Source organism: Drosophila simulans, chromosome 2R (assembly GCF_016746395.2).
Source record: "Drosophila simulans strain w501 chromosome 2R, Prin_Dsim_3.1, whole genome shotgun sequence".
In the NCBI taxonomy this organism is placed as follows: Eukaryota; Metazoa; Arthropoda; class Insecta; order Diptera; family Drosophilidae; genus Drosophila; species Drosophila simulans.
Window position 1 is genome coordinate 14,303,667 of NC_052521.2, and position 24,784 is coordinate 14,328,450.

Here is a 24,784-nt window from a genome sequence, read left to right on the forward strand (position 1 = left end):
GCACAGTGACTATCGCACGCATATATCGACAAATTAATATCTGATTAAAGCGCGCGAGCTTTAATCAGATTTGTCCGCCTATAGAAAACTAACGGATCTGGAAGTCTCTGCGAATTTGTTTTCTTCGATTTCATTTCCATTTATGTGGTTAAAGCTGTGTGACTTACCTTAAGGAACCAAAAAATGCACGAAATAGAGGATTTGAAATTGGTGAGTATTTACGTGAACAGCTAGTAAATTGAAGACTATACTACTGGAGATTTCAGTTAGATCAGCAGCTATCGAAAATAGCTCGCGAAAGATATAATTGCCGAAAAAAGAATACAACTTCGTTTGTTTTATGCACAAATGAAATGGCCAACGAAGACGAGAAAGTCAAACAATGCAACCCAAAGAAAAAACAACAGCAGTGAGTATTTAGTTCGCATGTATAGATCACCAAACCAATGTAAATCCCCTCCAGACTTTTATCCCTGATGCGGACTTTGCCATATTATCCACCGAGTAACGAAATGCTGCAGGCAAACACAAACAAGAATTTGTGCGCAAATAATAGTGTGTTCGCCGAATTCATGCAGACCAAACGCTTGGAGTTTTACAATGTGTGCTCCGTGATGCAAACGCTGTTAACCATAGAGGATCTGTCCACTATGGAGCTGTACGCCCAACTGATCCAAATTGATGTGCCTGTGCAGCGGGTCTCCAAGCAGAAATATGAAATTACACTCAAGAGCACGCCCGTGAATGCAGAGGACTTTGTTGCTCCCAATGTGGACGAAGTGGTGCTGGTGCCCAAGGCAAGCCTGTTGGCATCTCCACTACCTAAACAATTGGTGCTAGCCTTGCTTCCGCATCCTCATGAAGATTTGGAGCCGGACGATCCAATGTTCCGGCATGTGGCTAGTGTGGAGCAGGTCAGCTGCACCTCTGTTCACTTGCGATTCAGCCGAAAACACAAAGCGGTCTTGTCAGGACAGCGCTTCTACGCCATAATCCGCTCCAGACGCCTTACAATGCGATACATGTATCGCGCACTCGATCTGCTCCAGGAGAGCCCCTTGGTGCGCCGCTACCTATTTCCGTTTCCCAGCTGGCTGACCCAGCTTGTGGACAATTCTCAGATTAAGGTATGTCGCGACGGCAATCTGCCTAGTTGGATGCAAGGAAGGCCACAAGAGCCGGCTACTCCAACCTCGTTCTCTCTTCTTAATTCGACCATCTATTCTAACGCTGAGCAGTTAGAGGCCATACAACGCATTGTTGCGGGACCAAGTACCCAGGGACCATACATTCTGTTCGGACCACCAGGTATTAATGATGATTTAGGATTTGATCATAAACGGATATCGAAAAACGATTAAAATATAATCTTTGGAGAAAAGTATACTTTCGCTTACAAGGGCAAATAAATTTGTTCTAAGGTGGAGATGATCTTTCCCAAAGTGAAATATTTTCCAGTTTTTTACATTCCACTTAAATGCCTTTTTTTACAATTTACAGGCACTGGTAAGACCACTGCCATTGTGGAGGCCATTCTACAGCTGCGCCTTCGACAACCACATAGTCGTATCCTCGTAACCGCCGGTTCGAATTCAGCATGTGACACAATCGCCCTGAAGCTTTGCGAGTATATTGAAAGCAACATCCGTCTCCAGAAGCACTTTGCCCAACAGAAGCTGCCCGAACCCGATCACCAGTTGATCCGCGTGTACTCGCGCTCCATTTATGAGAAGGGCCTTGCGTCCGTGCCGTCACTGCTGCTGAAAAATTCCAATTGCTCGAAGGGCATCTATGAGTATATTGGAGCTTCACGTATTGTAAAGTACGGGATAACCGTGGCCACACTCTGCACAGTGGGACACTTCGTCACTGATAACCTTGGCAAGTACAACTACTTCACCCACATTTTCATCGATGAGGCGGGCGCTTCCACTGAACCCGAGGCTTTAATCGGTATTATGGGTATTAAGCAGACAGCAGATTGCCATGTGATTTTGTCAGGGGATCATAAGCAGCTCGGCGCCGTGATAAAAAGTAATCGGGCCGCTTCCTTGGGATTAAGCCGGTCTCTAATGGAGAGGCTCCTCCAATCCGATTGCTACAAATCTGATGAGAATGGAAACTATGATCGCACCCTGCAGACGCGCCTATGTCGTAACTATCGATCCCATCCGCAGATTGTGCGCCTGTTTAATAGGCTCTACTATAACGGAGAGCTAAAAGCTCAGGCTCCTGCTATTGATGTGAATCTAGCAGCCAACTGTAGCGTTCTACCGAATCCACAGTTCCCGATAATATTTCAGGCCACTCATGGAGTAACCAACCGGAAGCAGAACTCCACCAGCTCTTACAATTCTTTGGAGGCAGAAGTTATATGTTGGTATGTAAAACGCCTGATAAACGATCGCCTGGTCGGACAGGAGGACATCGGAATTATTGCGCCGTATACGGCTCAGGGTAAACTAGTTACCAAGCTACTCCAAAGACAGGGACACCTAAATGTAGAGGTGGGCAGCGTGGAGACATATCAGGGTCGCGAAAAGACCATAATCATTGCTTGTTTGGTTAAATCCTTTACAAACATGGGATTTATTCGCAGTCCACGTCGTGTAAACGTTCTTCTGTCCAGAGCTAAAGCACTTCTGATCTTGGTTGGCAATCCGGTCACCCTTCGTCATCATCGGGACTTCAAGTTTGTAATCAAAGAGTGCAAAAAACATGGCACATATCTCTTCAAGAAGAGGGGCTCTGAGCAGAGACTGATTCACATTAAGGCAGATGAATCGAACGAGAGGTCGAGAAGTGAGCCGGAGGACGAAGACGAGGAGCTTATTCCTTCGTATGCCAGGATGCCACAGCACACTAATGTGGACATTCAGAAAATCGAAGCGCACCTGACCAATGAGCTTAAGATATTAATGTCAAAATTGTCGATATATAACATTGAAACGATGAACGGATCTTAAAATCTGCGCCTGCGTTTTATAACTGAAACTGCAGTAATTGTAAGACTTATGTATAAGCTGTAGACTAAGTGGAAAATGTAAAAGTTCAAGGCATTAGTGTGTCCATAATAGGATCCTCTAGAAGAGATGTGATGAAACCAAATCAAATTTATTCGATGCTCAGGCAGCACCAAAATATTTTAAGCTATCCCAAATCTGTAAACCTGAAGTTTTTGTTTTGTTTTAATGTAAGTTTCTGATAACAATAGTTATAGACTACGTTACGAAGAAGAATATCCAGGATATTCCATTTGGCGTCCTGCAAGTGGAAAAAGAAAAACATTTGATTCAAGCTTTGTGTAAGAAATGGACCAATGGAATCCCAACGGATGCGTTCTTATGAATGTTAAGTCAAATTCGTCATTTTAATCAATTTTTTTTTTATATTCAACCAAATCGGTGATTCGAATCCATATTTATCATATATATTTATATATATTTAAGCAGTGTCTATATAATTAGTAAAACGATTACAAAATACAAATACAATGGAGTTGCTGCGTTAGGTATTGAAAAAATGTTTAAAAATAGTTTTGCTCTTGTCGCGTTGGATATTCAAATGTTTTTTTTTTTTATCGCTATTCTTTAAATTCGTTCAGTCTTTGTTAATCAACAACTTTGTTAAAGTGTTTATTTTTTGTTTACGTTGAGTTGCATTTTTTGCTTGCTTTTTTGTATTTTAAGCAATTGAAGATGAGAAATATGTGTAAGATAGAAATGCCAAGTTTAGTTCGTTTAATTAAAGTTTGCTCGACATAAAACCTTTGTTTTGCTTCATTTGGTTCGTATTAAAATATATATTATTTGTATTATTCTGTATAGAAGCGGTGTTAGCGCTCTTCGCGAACTGCTTGCGTTTAACAACTACATTTGGTATATATTTAAGATCCCAAAACCAATCCAGGAGGACGTCTTCATTCCGGGCTAGTGTTCATTTTCTGTGTTTTGTGAGTGGTGTCAGCTACTGAAAACAATGGCTACGTGGGGTTAATCTAAAGTTCAGCACGCCTCAAGCCGCAATCCATGCAGAACTTGGCGGTCTCGAATATGAACTTGGAGCCACATTCGTAGCAGTAATTGGACTTCTTACTTGAGCTCATGGACGAGGTGCTCATCAGTGAGTTCTCTGACGTTGTGGGTGTCATCGGTACATTGTTGTTGGTTGTGTTGTAACCTGCTGGTGTTGGGATTTTAGCCTGCTGCTGCTGATGCTGAAGCTGCTGCTGATGATGGAGCTGCTGCTGCTCCTGTTGGTAGTTGTAGTTGCAGTTCATTTGCTGCATCTGTTGCTGCTGCTGCATCTGTTGCATCTGCTGCTGCTTCTGCTGATCTTGCTGCAGTGGCTGTTGATAGTTGTAGTTGATGTTCTGCTGCTGTTTTGGATTTGTTGCAAAAGAGTGTTCGGATCCGCTACTGTACGACTCGCCTCCTTCGCCATTGTTGTTTCCACATTCTGGTGCAAAGAGACGCTGGCGAGCCTTCAGGGTGCCATAATCAGTGTGTGCCTGGGTGGAGGCATCGATCATGCAGCTGGCCAGCTTGGCACTGGCCGTATGTGGACGCATCAATCCCTGGGACTGTAGTGTGCCGGCTTGGAGTTCAGAGGAGCGTTGTCGCGACAAGCTATAAGGTGAGTTGCTGCTACAAGTGGTCAAAATGGAATATATATCAATACATTGCATACTGCCATTTTAAAAAAACCTTACCTGCCGTATGCTGAATCCGAGCTTAGCTTGGAGCTGGCTCCTCGACGTAAACCCTGCGACGGGGACACGGGATAGCCATCCAGACTACTTAACTCATCTGAATCCGCCGACGGTGACGGAGTCATTGGCGAGCTGGCCACGACCTGGTGTGTTGGATTTGAAGCAGGGAGCCCACTACTGGAGCGCTGCGGTTCCTCGCCTCTACCGCCGTTACTTCCGATAAGCTGGCGCCGCATGGAGGCACTGGCCTCCTCGCCCATAAGCCGGAACTCGCTATGCATCTGCTGGATCAGATTCTTGGCATTGTTCAGCTGCACGTTGGGCGCCAATCCGGATCCGCTCGAGGATGGGGCCAGCCGGTTGGTAGATTGGCTGGCCTGATCCCTGGGCTCGTTTCCGGCGTCCTCCGTGTCGCTGATCTTGCTAAACCTTGCGTGTTCCGGCTCGTTTCCGTTTTCAATGTGCAGGACATCGATGTGCGCCTGGGCATTGCCCACCATGTGGCGCAGTGAATCGGGCGAAATGGGTGAGCGCCCCTGAGCATTGGCCTCCGTCTCAATGCTAATAAAAATCTCCCGCTTTCTTTGATCATCGTCGGCCGGCCGTTTCTCCATCTCCTGGCGGCTCTTCTCCTCCTGGCTGCTGGCACTGGAGGCATTCGACTGCTGCCGTTGCAGTTTCTCCTCGGGCATTTTTGAATCAGACCTGTGGGCGTGATTGTCTTTAATCTTGGACTGGTGACTAAGTGGTGTAATCTGTGTGGCTGTCGTCTGTAGCGTCGAAGTCGCTTTCTGGAACGAGCGTTGTCTGCTCGTCGAGCGATTCATGAGGAATTCGCGACAGTCCTTGAACAGCGGGAATTGCTCGTCGTCATTCTCGTTCTCGAATGAGGAGAGGAACTCCTCGAAGTCAAAATCATCGAAGGTGGGCATGGCGTTGTGCACCATGGGCATGACCAGCGGCAGCGGATTGGCCAGTAGCTGTTTCTGCTGTTGCTGCCAGCACTGTTCGTCGTACTCCATGGACGAGCGGTTGGCCTCATCGTCTGCCGAGCAGCTTGATGAAGCATCCGCATCCTCTGGCGAGGCATCGTACAGAAACTGGTTCCGTCCCAATCGCATCTTCCGCTTCAGCAGGTTCCTGGCCTCACCGGATTGCCTCCGTTCGTGGGTGATGGTGGACTGGGAGCTACTCCTGCTCCGTCCTTGGGACAACTGCTGGGGCGTGGAGCTGGCATCCGAGGATATACCACTGTTTACATGTAGATTATCAAAGGCGTTTATCAGCTTGGGATCTATGTAATCGCCTGCCACAGAGCCCGATCCTGACCCCAGATTCGTTTCCCTCCTCGGTCCAAAGATGCTTTCCAGCTTGATGGGCGTAAGGGGAGCCGGTGAGTTCTTCGCCGCCTTGCTGATGGGCTCCAATCGAAGCGGAGTGGCCACCGGTGGGTAGTTGACCTCTTTAACCAAACCTGGCGAAACGGGCACCGTTGTTGGAGTTAATGGTGGCAACTGTGTGGGAGTACTGTGTCCCAAGCTCTTCGCAGAGTTCTGTTTGCTCAGCGTGTTGCTCTTGTCTTTTTGCTCCTTGCTGGTCAACTGGTTGGCGGCTGCCAGCTCAGCCGCCTTGCCATTCAGCTGCTCCAGCTCGTGCTCGTACTTGAGGAACACAGCCAGGGAGTCAGTTTTGGCCACACTGCGGGCGGCCTGAGGAGAGGAGGATGCGTTGCTGGCTTCACTGGTTCCACCCACGGGCAATTTAAGCAGTTGCTTTCGGTTGGAGGCACTGGTATCCCGGCGCACGACTCTTGGGCTGTGAAAGTCATTGCCGCATGCGGCTCTTACCGGCATCTCGTCGAACTCCTCTGGTTTAAGGAAATTGGTGGAGATGGGTCCCTCATCGGACAGACCCCGCTGAATGGTGGGGCGATAGTTGGTGGCAAACAACGGCCGGCTGTTCAGCATGGGCGTACGACGTGGCCCTCTCAGCGATGAAGTACGTCGAAAATTGGAAGTCGGAGTGGTCTTTTGGGTAACCTGTACGGGCTTACCGACTGCCGTGGTCAATGAAGTGGTCATGGCGATACTGGGTGTGGCTGTGGGAGTGCTGGTTGCTGTGGGTGTCAATGTTCTAGTAGCTTTGGTGGTGGTGGTCACCTCTTCCTCTGGCGGCGGCGTGCTGGGTGAGCAAAGCTCCTCCAGCTGCCGCTTAGCCGAGAGGAAGGGATCGTATTTGTCCCCCAGGCCGCTGTTAAAAAAAGATTGCAATTGGTTAAGTAAACATTATATACGGTATGGTACGATATGATGAACCGCCCATTAGTGCTCTGTCTGGCTGTCGTCTGGGGAGGATTGGATGGATTATTTGGCTCTTATTTGGGATACAAACCTATTTGAACGACGCTTGGAATTAAGTGCCTTGAAGTACGCAATAGCACTTTCGTTATTCTCAGGGGATCCACGGCGACTGACGTTGCTATTTTGTTTGGTCAAAGGCGGCAGCCTTAGTTCCCGTTCCGCCTCTGGTTGCTCCTCATCATGTTCACTGTGGCTATCTACCTGCTCAGGATTGGGGATGGGACTGCAGTTTGAACGAGCCCTCTCTATCAGTTTTGCTGCTCGAGCCATTAGGTCATCACCTTCGGGTTCTTCATCTAGATCACTGCTATAATTATCCGTTCCGTCCTCCTCCGGTTCGTAGTCCTGCCTCTCATTTCCCATCTGTAGTCTTGGGAGAACTGTTTGCCCTATGGATTGGTTGATGGCCTCAAAGCTTTCCTTTAAATCGGACATTGGCAAAGCTCGCTTGGGCTCCGAGTTAGTCATCACCTGGGAAGAGCGACCTGATTTCTTCTGTGGTCGGCATACCGTCCGCATGGTTGCAGTTTCTAGCTTGATCTGAATCTCTGACCTTGGCGAATCCTCCTCGGATCCGGAGTATATATTTGACTGATTTCTCTGCATGGGCACTAGGCTGGACTGTACGTCTTTGGAAATAGATGAACATGACGATTGGAGGGCACGCAACTCCAGATCGGGGTTCTCCTTGGTGCGAATCCGGCGATGTGCCTGACGCACTAGGGTAGCTGATGAGTGGTGCTTGGAGACCAGACTACCGATTCCCTGCTCATCCATTTCCACATTGCAAATGGGCGTGCCGCCTGATGTGGAACCGCATGGAGGATGGAAGGGTTTTAGACTCGGGTTAGACTAAGTTTTACAAAAAAAATTTTCCTCGAATATTCGGAGTATTACTTTGTGGTTTTGTGTAGAAAATTGATGTTACTTTTGCGCCCTTCAATCGATATTCCCCACTTCTATTCTCCCACCCATATATTTCTTTTGATACCCTCTATTTCTTCGACTCCTAATCTTATTAAAACCCAACTGAAGCCACCCTGCACCTGGACAACGCCTTCTCTTAATGCTTCGCTGATCTTTCGAATGCTTCGATGCGGCGCGCACTAATTAACGATCATGAAATGGTTCCGGGTTCTTAGATCTTAAATGCATCAGTGTTTTATTGTTTAATTGGAGAACTGCATGCCACTTACAGTGGGCAGCTCTCGTAGGGATTGGTGAATACCAAGTCAGAAGTTCAACCCATACCTTTGCGCTTGATTAACCCATTGAGCTCGTCAAATGTCATGGTTACTTGGGGTAGGCAGATCTGCTTTTCGACCGCATCTAGTTTATCCGTTTTGGGCCCTCTCTTGCGTCGTCTAGCTGGCTGGAGAACTGGCGCCTCCACGCAATCGAGTTTGGCCAACTGGAGAGCATCTCCACCGTTGTTCCGCCTCAGTTGCTCCATGGCCTCGTCAATTTCGTTGCAGGATTCCCGCTGAGTGCGCTTGGAACGGCGCAGTGCAGATCGTTCCTTAGGTGGCGGCGGTGATGGTGGATCCTCATTGAACAGATTTACTTGGTTCTGGGTAACCGTGGAGTTTGCTTTGGCACGACTTCCTGCTCGCGAGCTGGTGACTTGAGCTTGAGTGCTGAGGATCATTTTGGGGATGAGTGAAGATCGCTGATCGAAGAACTAACTACGGTGTGTTGAGACTAACGACGGTGGCAATAATTGCTATCAAAAGGTTACGATTACGATTACGCTTTACGGGATTAATCAAGGACGACTAAGATAGAGCCAGAAGAGCATTGGGGGTTAGGACTACCTATCTAAGAGAAATCTATGGATTTCGGAAACCCTCTACTTACCTATCACTGTGCACGGACGACGTCATCGAATGGGACATCAGGCTTGGCTTGGGTGTTGTCATCTCGCCCGCTTCCAGAACCTCCTCGTGGTTACCGGAGTACTTATCTCTGGCGAGGGATCTCTTGGTTCTGTCAAACATCGCGGTCAATTAAATAATAGCAACAAAATAAATTGAAACGAGAAAACAAAAACGTGTGTTAAGTAGATAGATCACAGGGTGTCAACTAAATCCAGGCTTACTTCAGATTGGGGGGCCTGTACTGCTTCCTGGCCTCCAGGCGCTCCTTGGCCTTGCTGGTCTCCTGGCTGTTGGTGGACTTCATGGTGGCCTGAATAGCCTTTTCCTTACACCATTCTACGTGGCGATCAAATGCCTTGGGATTAAAGGTACGATCGCAGTGGGGACAACGATCGCAGGCAGGTGCCTTGATCCGCTTGGCCAGCGATCGTTCGCGGACGAGAGGAGCAGCCGGAGCAGTTGGAGCAGTCGAAGCAGCAGGTGCCACAGCTGGAGCCTCCGTCGCCGAGTTAGAGGAAAGTGTGGATGCTGCCTTGCGCATGGAGGCTCGGGCAGTGGAGCGCACCATCTCCGTTTGAGACTTTCGACGAACTGGCAGTGGTGAGTTCACTGGCTGGAATCGGTAGGGAACATACACACTTAGTGGTTGCAAAAATTTTTATATAGATATAGATATGGAATATTTGTCTAAGAAGCTGCTATATTTGGATTACTGATAGTGTTGCGGTCAGAAACCAGAAAGATATCATTGGGTAAACACATAAATGTGATGTATCTTATTTTTAATAACACATATTAATCTCTCAATAAAAAGCTCTCAAAAAAAATGTCTATATTTTTACAGAGATGTACTCACCTCTGGAGCAGCATTTACTGACGTGGTTTCGCGACTGGTGATCGGAGGAGATGGTATTCCGACCGTGCGTTCCGCACCGGGAAGGCCAAAGTTCTTGGGCAGCACGTACGTGGAGAGAGCGGTTCCATCGCGGCGTTGGCGCGACGAGTCGAAGATCTTGCGCTTCTTGGAGGCCTTCTCGCAGATGACGACGTGCTTGCGCAGCGCATCCACGACGAAGGTGCGACTGCAGCAGGGACAGGGTGTCAGCTGTGTGGACTGCTCGGGCACGTACTCCGGCACCGGAAGGGTGGATCCGGAGGTCAGTGGCGGCGGGGCAGGCAAATCATCCTCCGCGCCCCGCCTGGAGTCTTCGGTCTCGGGATCCGTGGTGCTGCTTGTTGCTGCGGATGCGTCCAAAAGATGGATAGGTTAGTTGGGAATCGAATTTCGACAGGGGTTTCTGTTAGCTACGAGCACTTTGGCAATGTTTGTTAGATGAGGTGAGGGGTTCAAAAGAGGAGTGTGTCTCAGTTTAAACAAATCAACAATAGAAAGGATAGGAGTAAACTGTCAGTTGATTTTATAAACTAGGAATTATCACTCAGCAGGGTGGAAAATTAAACTAGTAAATTACTACAAATATTTAACATAAAATCAATAGTCAACACTAGTCATGCAGCTAACAAAATGAAAATGAAATATTACCCTATAAAAATAAGCTTTAATTAACATATAAATGAAAAGGTTGTTTTAAAATTAAGTTGGTAGTGCAGTAGATCCGATATCTAGATCAAAAGGGCTTGGCTCTTACAGGGAAAGTTCGGCAATGGGGAAAAGCCCAGTCACTTTCCCAGTGAAAATGGCTGGCAGCCAAGTGAAAAACACCCGCTGGCAGATTCATGGTCGATTGTTTTTTGGGCGACAAATTGTCTGTCCCAGCAATAAATCCACCAAAAGTGCAGAAACAATGGAGCAGTCCCAGCCCCAAATAATTTATAGCTATTATTTTGGTTCGTCTTTGGCGATCAGCCTATAAATTGCTATTTATCTTCTGGCCGCAGACTGATGAAATGTGGCTCTGTCCAAATTGGGCAGCTGGTCTCAGCCAAAACTCTTTTGCTTTTGGCCTGTGGGCGGGAATTGTATCTCAAAGATCGAGTATCTGGCATCTCGCGGATGGCAGGTGCCACCGTCGGCCCACGAACCAGTACTTGATTATTTGATCAGTTTTTCTAATGTTTATTCTTTACGCTAATTTACCTTAATTTCTAAATAAACATATTAGATTCCTTAGAAATTCGAAGTGTTTAAGTAAAAATATCAATTTTTACAGTCTTTCTAAGAATACGTTCGACGAGAACAGGGTTTATTTGGAATCATATAAGCTCAAAACATTATTTTCCATTGTTTTCAACAAATGAATTGTAATCAAGGTTTTTAGGTTTTATTCTTTGTAAGACGACCGTACTAGTTTCTTATTCCGCCGACAGAGGAATATTTTTTTAGCTGAGCTACAAAAAACTCCCTTTGCTTTGAGGGGGCATTGGTGAATAATAATTAGAAGCACCAGTGGAGGCGGCCACTAATCACAGAGACGAAGGAAATCCAATTACCATGTCAGATCGTGATTACATCAATCAGCGACACGCACAAGACAAGAGCAGCAGAATTTCCGCAACATCTTGAGAGCATTATGTCTCATTTCCATTTGAATCAATGCAAAGTTGTGTGTTACGCATATTATTCATATTATTCCAACATAATCCTCGGCGCTGAGAAGTGGGTGAATTGTGCTATCTATCTAGCCGTCTGTCTTGTGCTAATGATGCTTGGAGCATATATGCACTATGTGCATCCACTTGAGATATTTAAAAATACAACCACCAGAGCCTCCACGTCCCATCAGATCTTCAGCGGATCTCGAGCGATGGAGCCGAGGGACTTTTAAATGGTCAAGAGTTTACTAGATCAAAAGTTGAAAGCCATTGAGGCGAGTGATGAATGCCATTGTAAATCTAGTCGAATATGGTATTTCGGCTTGCCCAATCCCTGGCCATCTTTCTGTTTGGTTAGTCTAGTCTTAGGCATTTCCATACCACGTTGTCTTTGCGGCAGGTTGTTGGGCAATCTCCATAAGCCACTTAAGCCGTCAGTGGGCCCATAAATGTATTTATGTGTGTGCAATATGGTAAAAGCGTAATACAAACAGTTTCCCTGTTCCCAGGCCAAGCAGCTTTCAGGTTCTTGGCTAGTCTCTGAACTTCTGACCCTGTGACACCCAAGAAGTATGGCCGTGGAAACTAAAACCGAGGACTTGGCACCTCGGAACGGGTAAGCTGGGAACCAGACGGGCTTGCTTGCACTTGGCAAAAATGTCAAAACTTAACTTTTGAATTGACTTTAAGTTGAAAAACCCCTAAACCGCAGAGAAATATTTATTTCTTATTAGGGGACTTAATAATATGGGAATGTGTCACGGAACTTTTGTTTATGAACTTTAACATTATCAATTATAATGATTCATTGAAAATTTATACGTTCTACAATGGATATCTTTTCCATAGTCCCGAAAAACGAGATTAATTTACGAATTCTTTAAACTAAACAACTACCCACTTATCAAAGCTTTAAGTCTTAGTTATTTTGAAGAAATCCCAAAATGACATCATTCTCTGGCCGAGATTTGATAAGCGAAAGGAGTCAACCAAGAGGTCACCATGGAGTGAGATTAAACAATTGGAACAGATGTGGGCAGCAGGCGATTTGGCTGAGATTTTACCCACAGCTTTCACCGCAGAGTAAACGTTTCATTAAGCAGAAATGAGTTGTTAATTTGTACTGGAAATTACTTGATTTAATTGCTGCATTCGTAGTCACAGTTTCTGTAGGATTGGCATGCAAATGATTAGTCAGGCAGTTAGTGGCCACATCGATCTTATTGACAACAATCAAGACGCGTTGCAGTTGATTGCCTGCCGCATGGTTAGTTAATGTTGCTGATGTTGCTGCTGCTGCTGTTGCTGTTGCAACTGTTGCTGCTGCATCCGACTCACTTGGCTTGGCATTTCCCAGCTTTTTGCTGCTGCTGCTGTTGCGTTTCATGGAAAATGTGTTGCGAACGCGCGAAAACGTTGACAGCTGTTGCTGCTGCGATTTTTGTTGCTGCTGTTGCTGTCCATTTTCACCGGCCAGAAGATCGGTTAATTGCTGGTACTCCTCGTAAGCAATGCGACTGTGTCGCTTGTTGATTTTGGCCAAGGGCTGCGGCTTCTGCGACTTGGACTTGAAGATCTTCTGCCACATTTTCTTGCTCATTGTGAGGCGGTATTTATTCACTCATGTGTAAACAAAGCTACTTTCGAACGCATTTCGAGCGAACTTCACGCGCCGGCTTCTCGTGCTTAACTAAACGGCAGCAGCAACATCGACGGCACAAAGCTCGCGCAGCAACATGTTGCACGGCATTATAAATAGTTGCACTCCAGTTTTGGTCCGAGTGTGGGTGTTGTTGTTTGTGCTTGCGCTTGTGTTGTGTGTGGCTGGTGCTATTAACAAAGGCCACGATTCTGTTCCGACTCCCTCTCTCTCGCCGGGATTTGAGTTGTCTACTGGCGGCTGGTCTCTGCTGTCTTTACGGCTGATTTATTTAAAGCCGCCACCGCCGGCGACGTCAAATGTTGCTGAACCCTCGACTACTTGGGCATTATTCACTCTCTGCCAGAATGGCTGCCAATTTCCCAGTGCCAGCAATTCCAGTTCCAAATTGAAATCTCACCCGCCACGGCCGATCAGTCAATCAGTTAAGCGACTTCAAAGAGAGCCCATTTCCTGGGCTAATGGGAATCGGTACCACGACTGGGTGTTGCCCCCACACATGTGCAATTATGTCCACTTTTGGGGCATGAAACACATCCACTTACTGCCTGCCACTGCTGCTGTTGCATAAGTGTGCCAAAAAAGGTGGCCGCCGTTGGAGTTGCAACTGCCAAGCAGCACCACCAGCAACATTTGGCGACCCCAGCAACATGCGGTGTTGCAGCCGCTACACATAAATAAGCAGCTGGCCGCAGAGTTGGAGACACTTTCGGTGGACTTTATATAAATCAGGGGCATCACAGCTGGGCAAATCAGTTTGTGGAAATGCACTGGGAGTCTGGATGTTCTAGATCATGGAATAGGTTCTTAAATTCCGGGGCCAAACATTTTAAAAGACTAATTCAAGACCAAGTATGCTGTTGAATCAAAGAGTTTTCTTCTATGGGATATGTGATTTTTTATTGCATATTTTATATGTAATGGGTTTTTTATTATTTATAAAAATAATTTTAATTATTTAGAACTATAACTTTATGTAATTTTACAACTCTATGTAAAAACTTTATCTAGAACTTTATGTAAGGTAAACTTTTTTAAGATACTATTGATCTTGGCTAAAAAATGCTTTTATTTCGTTTGGTGTAATTTATGCTAAGCTATGTTTGGCTGATCTTGACACTCGTTTGCAGTGCATTCCATATTCGATTTTCGCCTACATTCGGTTCACCATATTCGTATCTCCTTTCCATCTCTTTTCGCTGTTTCTGTTTTTAATTGAAATGCGAATGCACTTTTGAGCATCGCTCTGCTCGGGCCAAACGATCCCCATTTGTTGATGCTATAAATCTGGGTATATATATACGTTGAATATATATGTTGCAGCATCCGCTGACGTCACTAGGCTGTGGAACTCTCTTACGCAAGTTGCCTTGACATAAGACCAAAAGTTCTTTTTTGCACGTGCCAAAAACCAGGCAGAATTATTAGTACAATTCATGAACTTGAGGTTCTAGTCATTCTCAAGGATATTTATATTTATATCCGGTTTATCGAACCAACAACTTCCGTTTCGCAGGACTTTGGGTGGGGAGGAAGTGGGTGGCATGGGTGGTTTTCGGGTGGCGTCGCCGGCATCGTTTGTGGTCGCCCACGCGTCGCGACTTTGAGTTTTGGATAATCTCTTATAATTGTCACGCTTCGAGAGCGCCAACGAAAATAGAAGATCTGTTGCAGTTGCATATGGTCGCTTTATTTTTGTGGAGTGGGTATCTGTTGCACATAGATATATCTCGCTCTGGCAATTTTCACGGTGCAGCCGCATGCCCTCAGGAAATCGGTTTTAAAAAGGGGCGCGTGCTTATAAATAGTCAAAGTTCTAGAATCTAGATGATGTGCGGATGGCGTTTTGGGGGCAAGGCGGCGACACGACCGAAGAACTATATTTTTATAGTGAACTTAAAACTTTATGCTTCCCATGCACTGTTACAAAAAGAATATGGAATAAAATCGATTTCAGTAATATGTTGAGGTTGCCTTCGTCACTAGTTTTTACCACGATTAGAGGTGACTTTATTTGATAGCTTTTACTGTGCTTTCAACTTAAGGAAAGAAAGGAAGGAAAGAATTAACTTGATTTTAATAGCTAATTTAAGTCACTCGTTGGACCAACTTCAGATGAATCTTTTTACTCAACAGGAATTTCTACCCAAGATCTATAAATATTATGCTAGTGTATTAGAGATAGACTTGGCGACATTTCGTTGGCCCCTGAATCTTCACCTGCGCTCTCTTTCCAACCCAGCTATACTCCATCTCCCTCTTACAGACAAAGAACACACTTCACATATCAACAACATAGGGCCGTCGTATTTTTCACTAATTAAGTTCTATTTCTTCCAGTCGTCATTTGCCCATGGGTCCCCCAATCGCCCCTTCGATCTTCTAATGAAACCATTTCAGTTCATTGGCGCTGAATGTTTTCTTGTTTTTGGTTTTTTTTTTTTTTTTATTTTGAGTTTTTTCCCATCGCAGGCATTTTGCAGATTGCACAATTTTCCCTGTGTTTTCAGTTTTCCTTTGTATTTTTTCGTTTCTGTCTTCGGTTCTGTTTGTAACTTGGTGAGTTCGATGTTGTTGCAACAAATTGAAGTTGATTTGTTTGTTGTTGGCAGTGCTGATTGGCTTTTGGAAAGTGTGAAATACTTTTGTGTTTGTATCCAATACGATTTTGTGTGTTTTCAGCGTTTCCATCATTTGTTTTGCATTTCTTTTTTGGAGTGTGAGAAGAATTGGGCCGCTAATTGAGGTAGGTAATTTCCAATTGGATTTGGAACACCTTCGATCGATAGGTGAAGCCAAACGATTAGCAATTCAATTTGTGAGGCGCTTAGTCTTTCAATTCAATTCACTAAATTAAATTGAAATTTGAAAGGGACTAAGTGTTTTAGTGATTTGGTAGGCGATTACAATTAATTGTGTTATAATCAATTAAAAAATGATTTAGGTAAAGCTCTATTTTATATTATATATATATTATATATTAGTCAACTTCGCTAGCCAATTTAAAATATTTTCGTTTCGAGCTTCCAAAACGTAATATACAAAATATAAAAAAGTAGTAGCTAACTTTCAGCACGGCAACACTGCTTACTACTCTTTCTTCAAAGCTTTTTCAAGCTTTTTGGATTTGGATTTGCGGCTGTTAACTGTTTTCAAATTTGTTTCTGTGTTGCAAATAATTGTGGCCATATGGACATTTAATTGAAAAGCCGCAATTCATCAATGACCAATTTATTCAATGGCACAACTCATCCCTTACAGATAAGTGACTTGCAAGAGATTTTGAAAAACAGGTTTTTGCAAAGCACAATAACACCTTTATATGAAATGCCAATACGAAAACTGGTTGGGATTTTTACTTTGGAACTGATTCTATGTTCGTTTCATGGGACTGGTAAGCCGCTTGTGCTTGTGCCACCAAAAGTGGTTCAATGTCAAGGAAATTCAGCGGATTAGCAGAGAGAGGGCAGTATTTTCGAGTGGGCCGAGGGAAGTGGGTCAACTGCCTGTCGTTTAGGCCATATATATACTTATATATATATATATGTGTATATAGGAACAGGCCATTACTGTCAGTTGGTAGGGTGACAATGGAATAGTTTTTCGTACTTATTTATTAGCATTATCGGAAACTTGTTAAAACTGGCACGCAAATCTGCCGGCCAGACGTGACTGACATGGCTAAAACCGACTAGAAATCGGTCGCAAAGCCCGATTTCTGTCAGGCAGTTGGCATATTTATCTGCCATATAAATATGGGCTATAAACCTGAGCGAAGCTTTTTGCTTCTGTCAATCTTTAATTGAATTATTCTCGATTGCTGCGCAAAACAAACTTTTTGGTGTCCAACTTGGGCTGAATTTCTTGTTTTGGGTTGGTCTTTAATTTAATTAAAACTCATGTGATTCTTTTTGTGTATTTCTTTCATTTTTCGAGACTTTGGCTGCTTACTGCAAATGGAAATTGACATAGATATGTCATTTGGCGTTGTTGTCAATTGCTTGGCTTCTGTTTGTTGTGTTTAATTTCGATTTTTAAATGCCTTCCACGTTTTCAGTGTTTGATTTGGTTGAGAGCTTTTTGTGCGTTTTGCTCATTTTTGCAATATCAAACATACTATATAGTATTTGCAATAATAATAACTGATGTCATCTCGGCCTCTTTGGGTGATAGAAAGCTGGGGTTTTGTTATATTCAAGCGGCTTCTTTCATTGAAAGGAGCTTTTTTGATGGGTTTTTCACATCCGTCCTTCTAATAATAAATAATGCTTTGTTTTTTTTTTACAACATATATATTTTATATTCCTACATTAATATTTTGAGTCCTCTCTATATCCGCCGGAAAAATCCCTAAAAATCTTTGACACTACACACTTTTATGAACCCAACAACAAATATTAATAACCCCTGTTATTTTCTTTGCCATAGTTGGTCATAAAAAGTGACTTCATGCTTTATTGAGTTCATTATAAATTCAAATCGGCGCCCTCTCCTCTTGGTTATTGGCTTTAAGTGGTTTCCTAAACACCTCTTGCCGGAGTTTGAGTTTCATTGCCTGGGGCTGCATGCCAAGTGCTTTTTTTTGGAGATTTTTATATTGTGCGCCTGCGCGGAAGTGGCATGAGTATTTGAGTATTTTGAATTAGCCGCACATTGTTTGCATTCACATTGTATGCATTTTTCCCAAATGCACTGGAAAAACCTTACCTAATTACTATAAAATATATACTTATTTAAATAGATAGTGTGGTATACTAATTTACTATCGGTTGGAGTGTGAAATAGATTTCCATCGACTCTTTAGGAACTCAAACCAGAAATCTTTTATATAACATAATGATGGTAAATTTCTTTCAGTGCAATGATAGTTTATGGTTTTTTGTGTGGGAAATCGATTGACAAGCTCCCTACGCTGGGCTTACAGTTGTAATTGGCCAAAGTACTTACCAAAATCGAAGTGGTACATGGTGGGCATTTCGCGGGGTGTGGTGGTTCGCGTTATGGAGCTATGGTGGTGGAGCAGCGGAGTGGGCGGCGGCGTGGCGATGAAAATCGGCTCCAGGGCCCTCCTGCTCTGCTCCGAGGTGGCCATCCTCCGCAATTTATGCAACTAACTTGCTTTTAATTTGGCTATATCTTCCGCTTGCAGTTGGGCAAGTTTGTGGGGAGAAAAACGCGAACGCGTCTTTAGTCGCGGGCGTTTATAAGCGCGCCAAACTCTCGTTTGCTCCACATGCAAGTTGAAGTGTTTTCTTAGCTTTTCCCGTTTTGTTCGTGTTTTGCTGGTGCTTTACTTAATATTCATTAATGATTAATTAATCATATTTCGTTTTCACTGCACTTTCAAAAAATCATACAAAAAGGCTTTGGAAACACTTTTACCTAATGTATCTTTTGTTGTTTTCACAATATCTTTTTTTCCATGCACGCTATTTTTTTTAGGTTTTTTTTTTCTTATTTTTGGTTTTTGCGTTTTTATTGTATGATTGGTTCACATTTGAAATTCGCTTTGTTAGTCGCAGGTTTCCACCAAAATCCTATGGAAATGAATGCGCCGGATGGCATATAATTTTGGGTCTGCAATTGCTGTTGGTTGTATCCGAGAGTTGCGATCGGAGTTCGGCGCTGGGTTTCCCCTTCTACACCGTTTCAAAGTTCGTTGTCGTCTGTTTTTACGAATATCTGCAAAAGGTCAGAGCGTGAGATATGAATTTTAAGTAAGTGAGTATTAGCAGATACATAGATATTTCATTATAAGTCAACAGGTCTTAGTATTAGCAGTATGTATTACTGAATTTCAAATTTCTGATCTTAGCTTAAAAATATTATTTACATAATAAGTAAGAAGTTTGTTGTTCTTTTGTTTAGTAGACCAGTTTTGTAAGCTATTTGTATATTTTTTCCTGTTCTGCGGAAATAAGCTGCCATAAAAAAACCAACTCAAATCATTAGTAGTTCTTCTCGGAATGTGACGTTTAAACAAAATTCGAAATACCGAACAAACATTCACCAATGGGGCTAAGCGCACATTAGCTAATTTGCAAATATCCACAGCGAAACACAGTGAACTACAGGAGCGTGTATCTAATGGATACGCAAAGCAGAGAATATGATGAAATCAGCTAAACTTAGATTGCGAATTCACGAACTGCTTTTTCGCTTTTGGGGCTTGGCTCACGCAATCGCAGAAGAAAGGGGGGAAACGGAGCGGGAGAAAGGGTGATTGAATAGTTTTTCCTAATAGGCCACTTAATTACCGTAAACTTTTCGTTTCAGCCACAAAAATTCGCTTTCGACGGGAGATATCCCGGCGTGTTGCGCAGTTGAAACGAGACTGAAAATCTACAAAAAAAAAACCACGAGAACCAACATTTTTCTCAGCCTCTCTTAATTGCGAAATGAAAGTGAGCATTAAAAGCAATTGAAGATCTTTTGTGTGCGAGCATATCTCCCACAAGTTTGGCAAACTTTGAGATACAAAAGAATATCGCACACTAAAAGTGTTGGGAGAGAAACTTTTTATTCGGGTTCATTTGGTACATCAATTACAATCTAAAGCCAAAGATACAAATAAAATGATATTGTGGAAATAATGTAAGATTTGCTCATTAGTACTAACTGCCCAAGGCCAAACATATTATACTACCCAACTCATTAGCAATCAAATAGTGATTAAACTAAGCTGCCAATCCAACCCATACTTTTCCAGCCAAAGAATATTTTCAGACCTGAAGATGTCTTTCTATATCCGCAGATAAACTAATCTAATGGCACGCTTGTCGATATCTATGTTAGGCGACAACTAAATCTATAAATCTTAATAGACGTCGACAGACGCTATGTGTGCTATATAGAACAAGTTTGTTGTTGGATAATTGCTGGGCTCACTTGAAGCGATAAACTCGTTTGGATATTTACATGTTCCCGAGATAATTTATGCCCCGCCACTCCAAGCGAACCCCAACCAATTTACCAGTTTCTATGCGTAGATAAGGCCTCAAAATTTATGTAAGATTATTGTGCATAATTCGAGTTGAAAGGTTTGCCGCGCCCTCACCCCCCTTTCGATATATAGTCTTATGCATATGAAGTGACTCGGAACAGTCATATCGACCATATTGGGATAGGGCTGCTGAGCTGCTGGAGGACGTGCTCTGAATCCATCCGGAAAATCAAGTGAGTAATGCCATTCGAGATTTCAGTTATTGGGGTTCCGTGCTCATACATGAGTTAAGAGTGCCTTTGAGCAACATTAAGATATAAGTGAATTAAAAGGAAAAAATAACCAAAAACCACAGTCGTGCTGTGACTCTTTCAAACTGGTTTCCATATAAAGCTAATTTATTTATTTATTATTATCCCAGCCACATTATCATCTTCATCATCATCTTTTCCGCCACCCACTCATGTCATTCCAAGACGTTGACGAACTTTATCTTGATCTTACTTCATATATATTGTATAAATATATCAAAAATGCAGCTCCCACGCTTTAACATTTCAAGCCTAATGCTCACACACTCAAATTTAAATGATGACAAAGTGATGGGAGTATCTTGAACCGGGTTTCGGAATAATCACAACTTGCGAAATTAGCACACTTGTGCTGCCGAAATGGTTTACAAACTAGAATGGGAGCATTGAACCAGCGGGGCCTGTAAACAAATGCTCCGTCTTGGGTTTCCACCTCGGAATTTGTCCAAAGCCGTGACAGCTGTCGCAAGCCGCCTCCGAGTCTAAAAGTTCCCCAGGTCTGGGGCCTAACAAGTGCAGCATTGTCGTTCCATTTGGACAGGCTCACCTTCAAAGTGGCTGCGACAAACGCACTCTTCTATATACATACTAGTATATAAATATATATACTACAAGTAAACTGCATTCTGCATCACTTTCGATTTGGCACAGTAACAGATGCAAGGCACCAGCGTGAGTGAAGGTCGCTTGGGATGCCAGAGGTGTCGGTTTACACAGATCTCTTGGGTCTGGAGTGGGGGTTACTCCTTATCGAACATGTGTGCTGAGCCGAGTTTCAGTTTCTGTTTACCGTCGCACTCAGCTTTATCAGTTATTTGTTGTTAAGTCAACAAATGCTGATCCTTCTGTTTAAAAGATACACATTTTGCCTTATATTTATAAGATATATGAAGATATAAGAAATATTAAGCAGAAAGGTGGAAAACTGGTGAGTAAGTTTACTGCGTTATTTGTTGTTCAAATTAAGAGTGATTTATCACCACTCACTTGAAGTGCCACTATGGCTAATTGTGTATTTCTCCTCTGTTTTTACTATAATGTAGAGTAGCTATATCTATTTGCATAGCTTTGGCATGAGATTCATTGGCTAATTGAGTTAATCGATCGACATGAGCATTTGCCTTTCAGCGGAATCAATTAAAGTTGTTTTTTTCCCTCTGCAGCTGCATTGTCTAGCAATTTGTCAGCATTTTAACAACTTGACTTATTGATTGTAGCTGGGGAAATGTGAAACCTGCGAGTGCCACCCTTAAAAACCGCACTATTAGCATGGATGTTCCACTCAAATTACCAGAAAGCGATTAACCACAGATTATAAACGTTTCCATAATTAATGCAGCCGCTTTTTGGCCAATTTGAAAGCTTTCGCTGGGCGAGAAGAAAGCCATAAACTGTAGTCACAGTCGGCTTGCTTGGACTTTTGCTTCGTTAGCCGCGCTGATGTCATTGATGGCAATCATCTGAGCTTGGTGAGTCCGCTTAGAAGTCGTCAACACGTCACTCCAGTCTACGTTCTAGTGTCTCTGGGGATTGCGCGAAGGTTAGCCAGAATCTCGAAACAAAACGAGGCACATTTCCAGAGGCGTGTTCGGATCTCAATTTCAAATTAGAACCCAGTACGAACGAGGCACTTTGTCAATAATACTCGCATGTAAAGTACTCGAGTTTGATGTTAATTGCGATGTACTCACACACCATCAGATACAAATACACAGATGTATCTGCTGTTTATGCAAATCTTTTGCCATCGCCAAAAGCGGTGGAAAAGCATTTGCTGCTGCCTCTTGTGATTGCCGTTTATTGGACTTTTTGGAGCGTTGCAAGTATGCATGGCAAATAGCTTACCGACTGTGAAATACTACTAGATTGGCGTTTTTTTAGCTTTGCCCGAAAAAATAAAAAGATGGAAATAAATAGGGGGATTGTGGAAGTGAAGGGAACGTTAATTAATTAATTGCAGGCTCGTATATTCCGTTTGTTAATAAACTTGGGCAGATTGATTGCGGACTTTAGATAGATGAACTTCAAAAATCTCTAGCCTATATAGTGCTAATATATTGTATATTTAACTATAATTAAAACATATAACAAACTCATTTGTTCTATATTTAACCTTATATCTCATTAAAAGCTTTCGAATGTGCGACTTGTACTTTGTTGATCTTTTAGCATAAGCTATTCATGAGATATTTACCTGCAAAGTCAACACTTTAGGGTTTTGGCTCCAAACTGCGTCGCGAAATTCCGAACGATAATTAACAGCAAACTTAACGAGCTCCAAACAAATGGTAAACAGTGGACTGGGCGTCCGCCTCCACAGTGAAGCCTCCTAGTACTGCCCCCATTAATCAGTTACTTGGCCTCGATCTGCAATTAGCACAAATGAAATGGGCAACCAGGAGGCATGAAAATGGGAAATTCCAGGCTTTCCTACGCTCGTTTCGGCATTATCGATTAAACACCGAAAGGAGCAGCGAAAGTTCTGGGAAAACATGGGCTATAAATGGTGTAATGACGCCAGACACTAAAGCCGCACCCAGCTGGCCACTCGCCGGAACAAATGTCCCTGGTGGACAGGGGGTTGCCCGGGTGGCCCGACTTGGCATTGCCATTATTGTTGTTGGGTGGCAAACAACTCCGACCGGAGTGGTGGATGTGATGGTGGACTTGTTGTGACCGGCTGGCGGCTTGCGGGTTGCCATGGCAAGAAATGCACATGCGAGTAGCTCCAAACTTTTAGATCTGACCGGGCATGGGTATGGATACTCGTGTGTGTGTGAAAGGGTGCTGCCCCATTGATTGCCCCATTGCATGCCAACTTTTGACCAAACAAAGAAACCCATCAAAACTGCGGACAAATCAAAAGTTATTGCGCGAAATTGGAGCAAGAGTGCCATACAACCTAGAGATACATATACATATGTATGTGCGCGGTCATATCTTATCTGCTAGATAAAATACATAATACTGGGCGAAAAATCGGAAAAACGTAGGAGAACCTTATCTTTGGTGGATGGGAGGCGGGGGTTTGGCATATCAAGATGTAAACATAATATGAGCCTTGGATATGCCATGGGAACTCAAGGAGATTTCGATTCGAGTGCTTCATAAATTTGTGGATATTCTGCGCATTCATTTAATAACTAGATTTGAATATTTACTCAGCTCGGCTACGATAAGTTAAAGCAAGATTAAGATAAGTGTGTCTAGAAAATATATTCAAGTATATTTACAAGCAAGCAATAGTTTAGATGGGTGAGTTGTAATTACCTAATTAAATTAACATTTTAAAGTGCCCATGCTTTCAACTGCATACAATAGATATTGTAACACTGTTACGTGGAATACACCTCATCTTCCCAATCAACGGAATAAACTATATTTTTCCCATCTTTGTTATGGCAGGTATTACGATCCTCGCTCGAGAACCAGTTAATTGTTTAAACAAAGTTTGGTTTACTTTCCTATAGACAGGTATACGCCTATTTCCTCTGCTATGTATTGGAGTTCGTATGTTTACCTTATCGATACTGAATGAACAATTCATGATGATGATGATGTGGTTGCTGGTGACTTAATAATTGGCTATTAATATGGCATTTAACTTATCGCCGCCAAATCAACAACAGATTCCACGGGGAATTGAGTTACTGTTTCACCTGTAGTCCGCTTGCTTGGAAATTACCTTGAAGTGCACTCCTTTCCTATCGAGTGGCTAAGTAATTGAAATTCCGCAATGTGCACTCAATGAAAACCGCTTAGACAGCTGAACGATGGGCTAATTCACTCCATATCATATCATAACACAATAGCACATACATACGCGAGGGTTAAAACGGAAACTATACACAGTTATAGCCAACTTGGGCGCCACCTTACTCCAATAAGAACTGCTTAGATCGGCCTTATACAGTGTGCATTTCGAAATGTGTGATTTATGCAACTATTTTGTGGAAATCAGGTTTGCTTCCCAATATTTTTATATATTTTTTTCTCCGTTTTGTTTTAACAAGGAAGGTGGATAACTTGTCACACCCGCGACGAAGTCGACAGCGATTTGAACGTCTCGGCGGTTCGACGAGCGCGTAGCGAATGAACATATCTCACCCAGTGGAACCGCTCCACCTTCGCTCAGCGCTGCGTCGGCGGCGACTGCGCAGTCGGCGGGCAGCAGCGGCAGTGGGGAAAAAAGTGAATTTATTTCATGCATACTTTTTTGGCAACCCGGTTTGAGCCGAATTTTTCTGGGCTGCCGGCTTTCTGGAGTTGTTAGTTCACCCGGATTTCTGGTGGACAGGGGCAGGAAGTCAGGAGTTGCGTGGGCGCGTTAGGTGTTAGGATGACAGGTTTGGAAATTGATGCCACCAAT

General features: G+C 43.5%; 2 protein-coding genes across 13 annotated transcripts; one reads left to right on the forward strand and one right to left on the reverse strand.

Annotated features, from left to right (window-relative positions):
• Window positions 1-90: 90 nt before the first annotated feature.
• On the forward strand, window positions 91-3,766 carry LOC6734862 (putative helicase mov-10-B.2). Its single transcript, XM_016168286.3, has 4 exons — window positions 91-210; window positions 267-409; window positions 464-1,308; window positions 1,501-3,766. The coding sequence occupies exons 1-4, from the start codon at window positions 184-186 to the stop codon at window positions 2,964-2,966; spliced, it is 2,481 nt and encodes an 826-aa protein (XP_016028120.1). The 5' UTR covers window positions 91-183; the 3' UTR covers window positions 2,967-3,766.
• LOC6734863 (serine/threonine-protein kinase pakD) lies at window positions 3,713-24,524 on the reverse strand. Of its 12 annotated transcripts, XM_039292271.2 has the most exons (9): window positions 24,101-24,518; window positions 18,109-18,843; window positions 9,805-10,187; window positions 9,170-9,561; window positions 8,929-9,057; window positions 8,323-8,708; window positions 7,103-7,874; window positions 4,712-5,416; window positions 3,713-4,646 (listed from the first exon to the last, which is right to left on the reverse strand). In XM_039292271.2, exons 2-9 carry the CDS (start codon window positions 18,251-18,253, stop codon window positions 3,998-4,000), a joined length of 3,561 nt encoding a protein of 1,186 aa, XP_039148205.1. In that variant the 5' UTR covers window positions 18,254-18,843; window positions 24,101-24,518; the 3' UTR covers window positions 3,713-3,997. The 12 variants fall into 12 exon arrangements, with proteins under 12 accessions (XP_039148205.1, XP_039148206.1, XP_039148207.1 ...); XM_039292272.2 differs by lacking the exons at window positions 18,109-18,843; window positions 24,101-24,518 and adding an exon at window positions 12,636-13,197 and having other exon boundaries at window positions 4,712-6,961; XM_039292273.2 differs by lacking the exons at window positions 18,109-18,843; window positions 24,101-24,518 and adding an exon at window positions 12,840-13,196 and having other exon boundaries at window positions 4,712-6,961.
• Window positions 24,525-24,784: the final 260 nt, after the last annotated feature.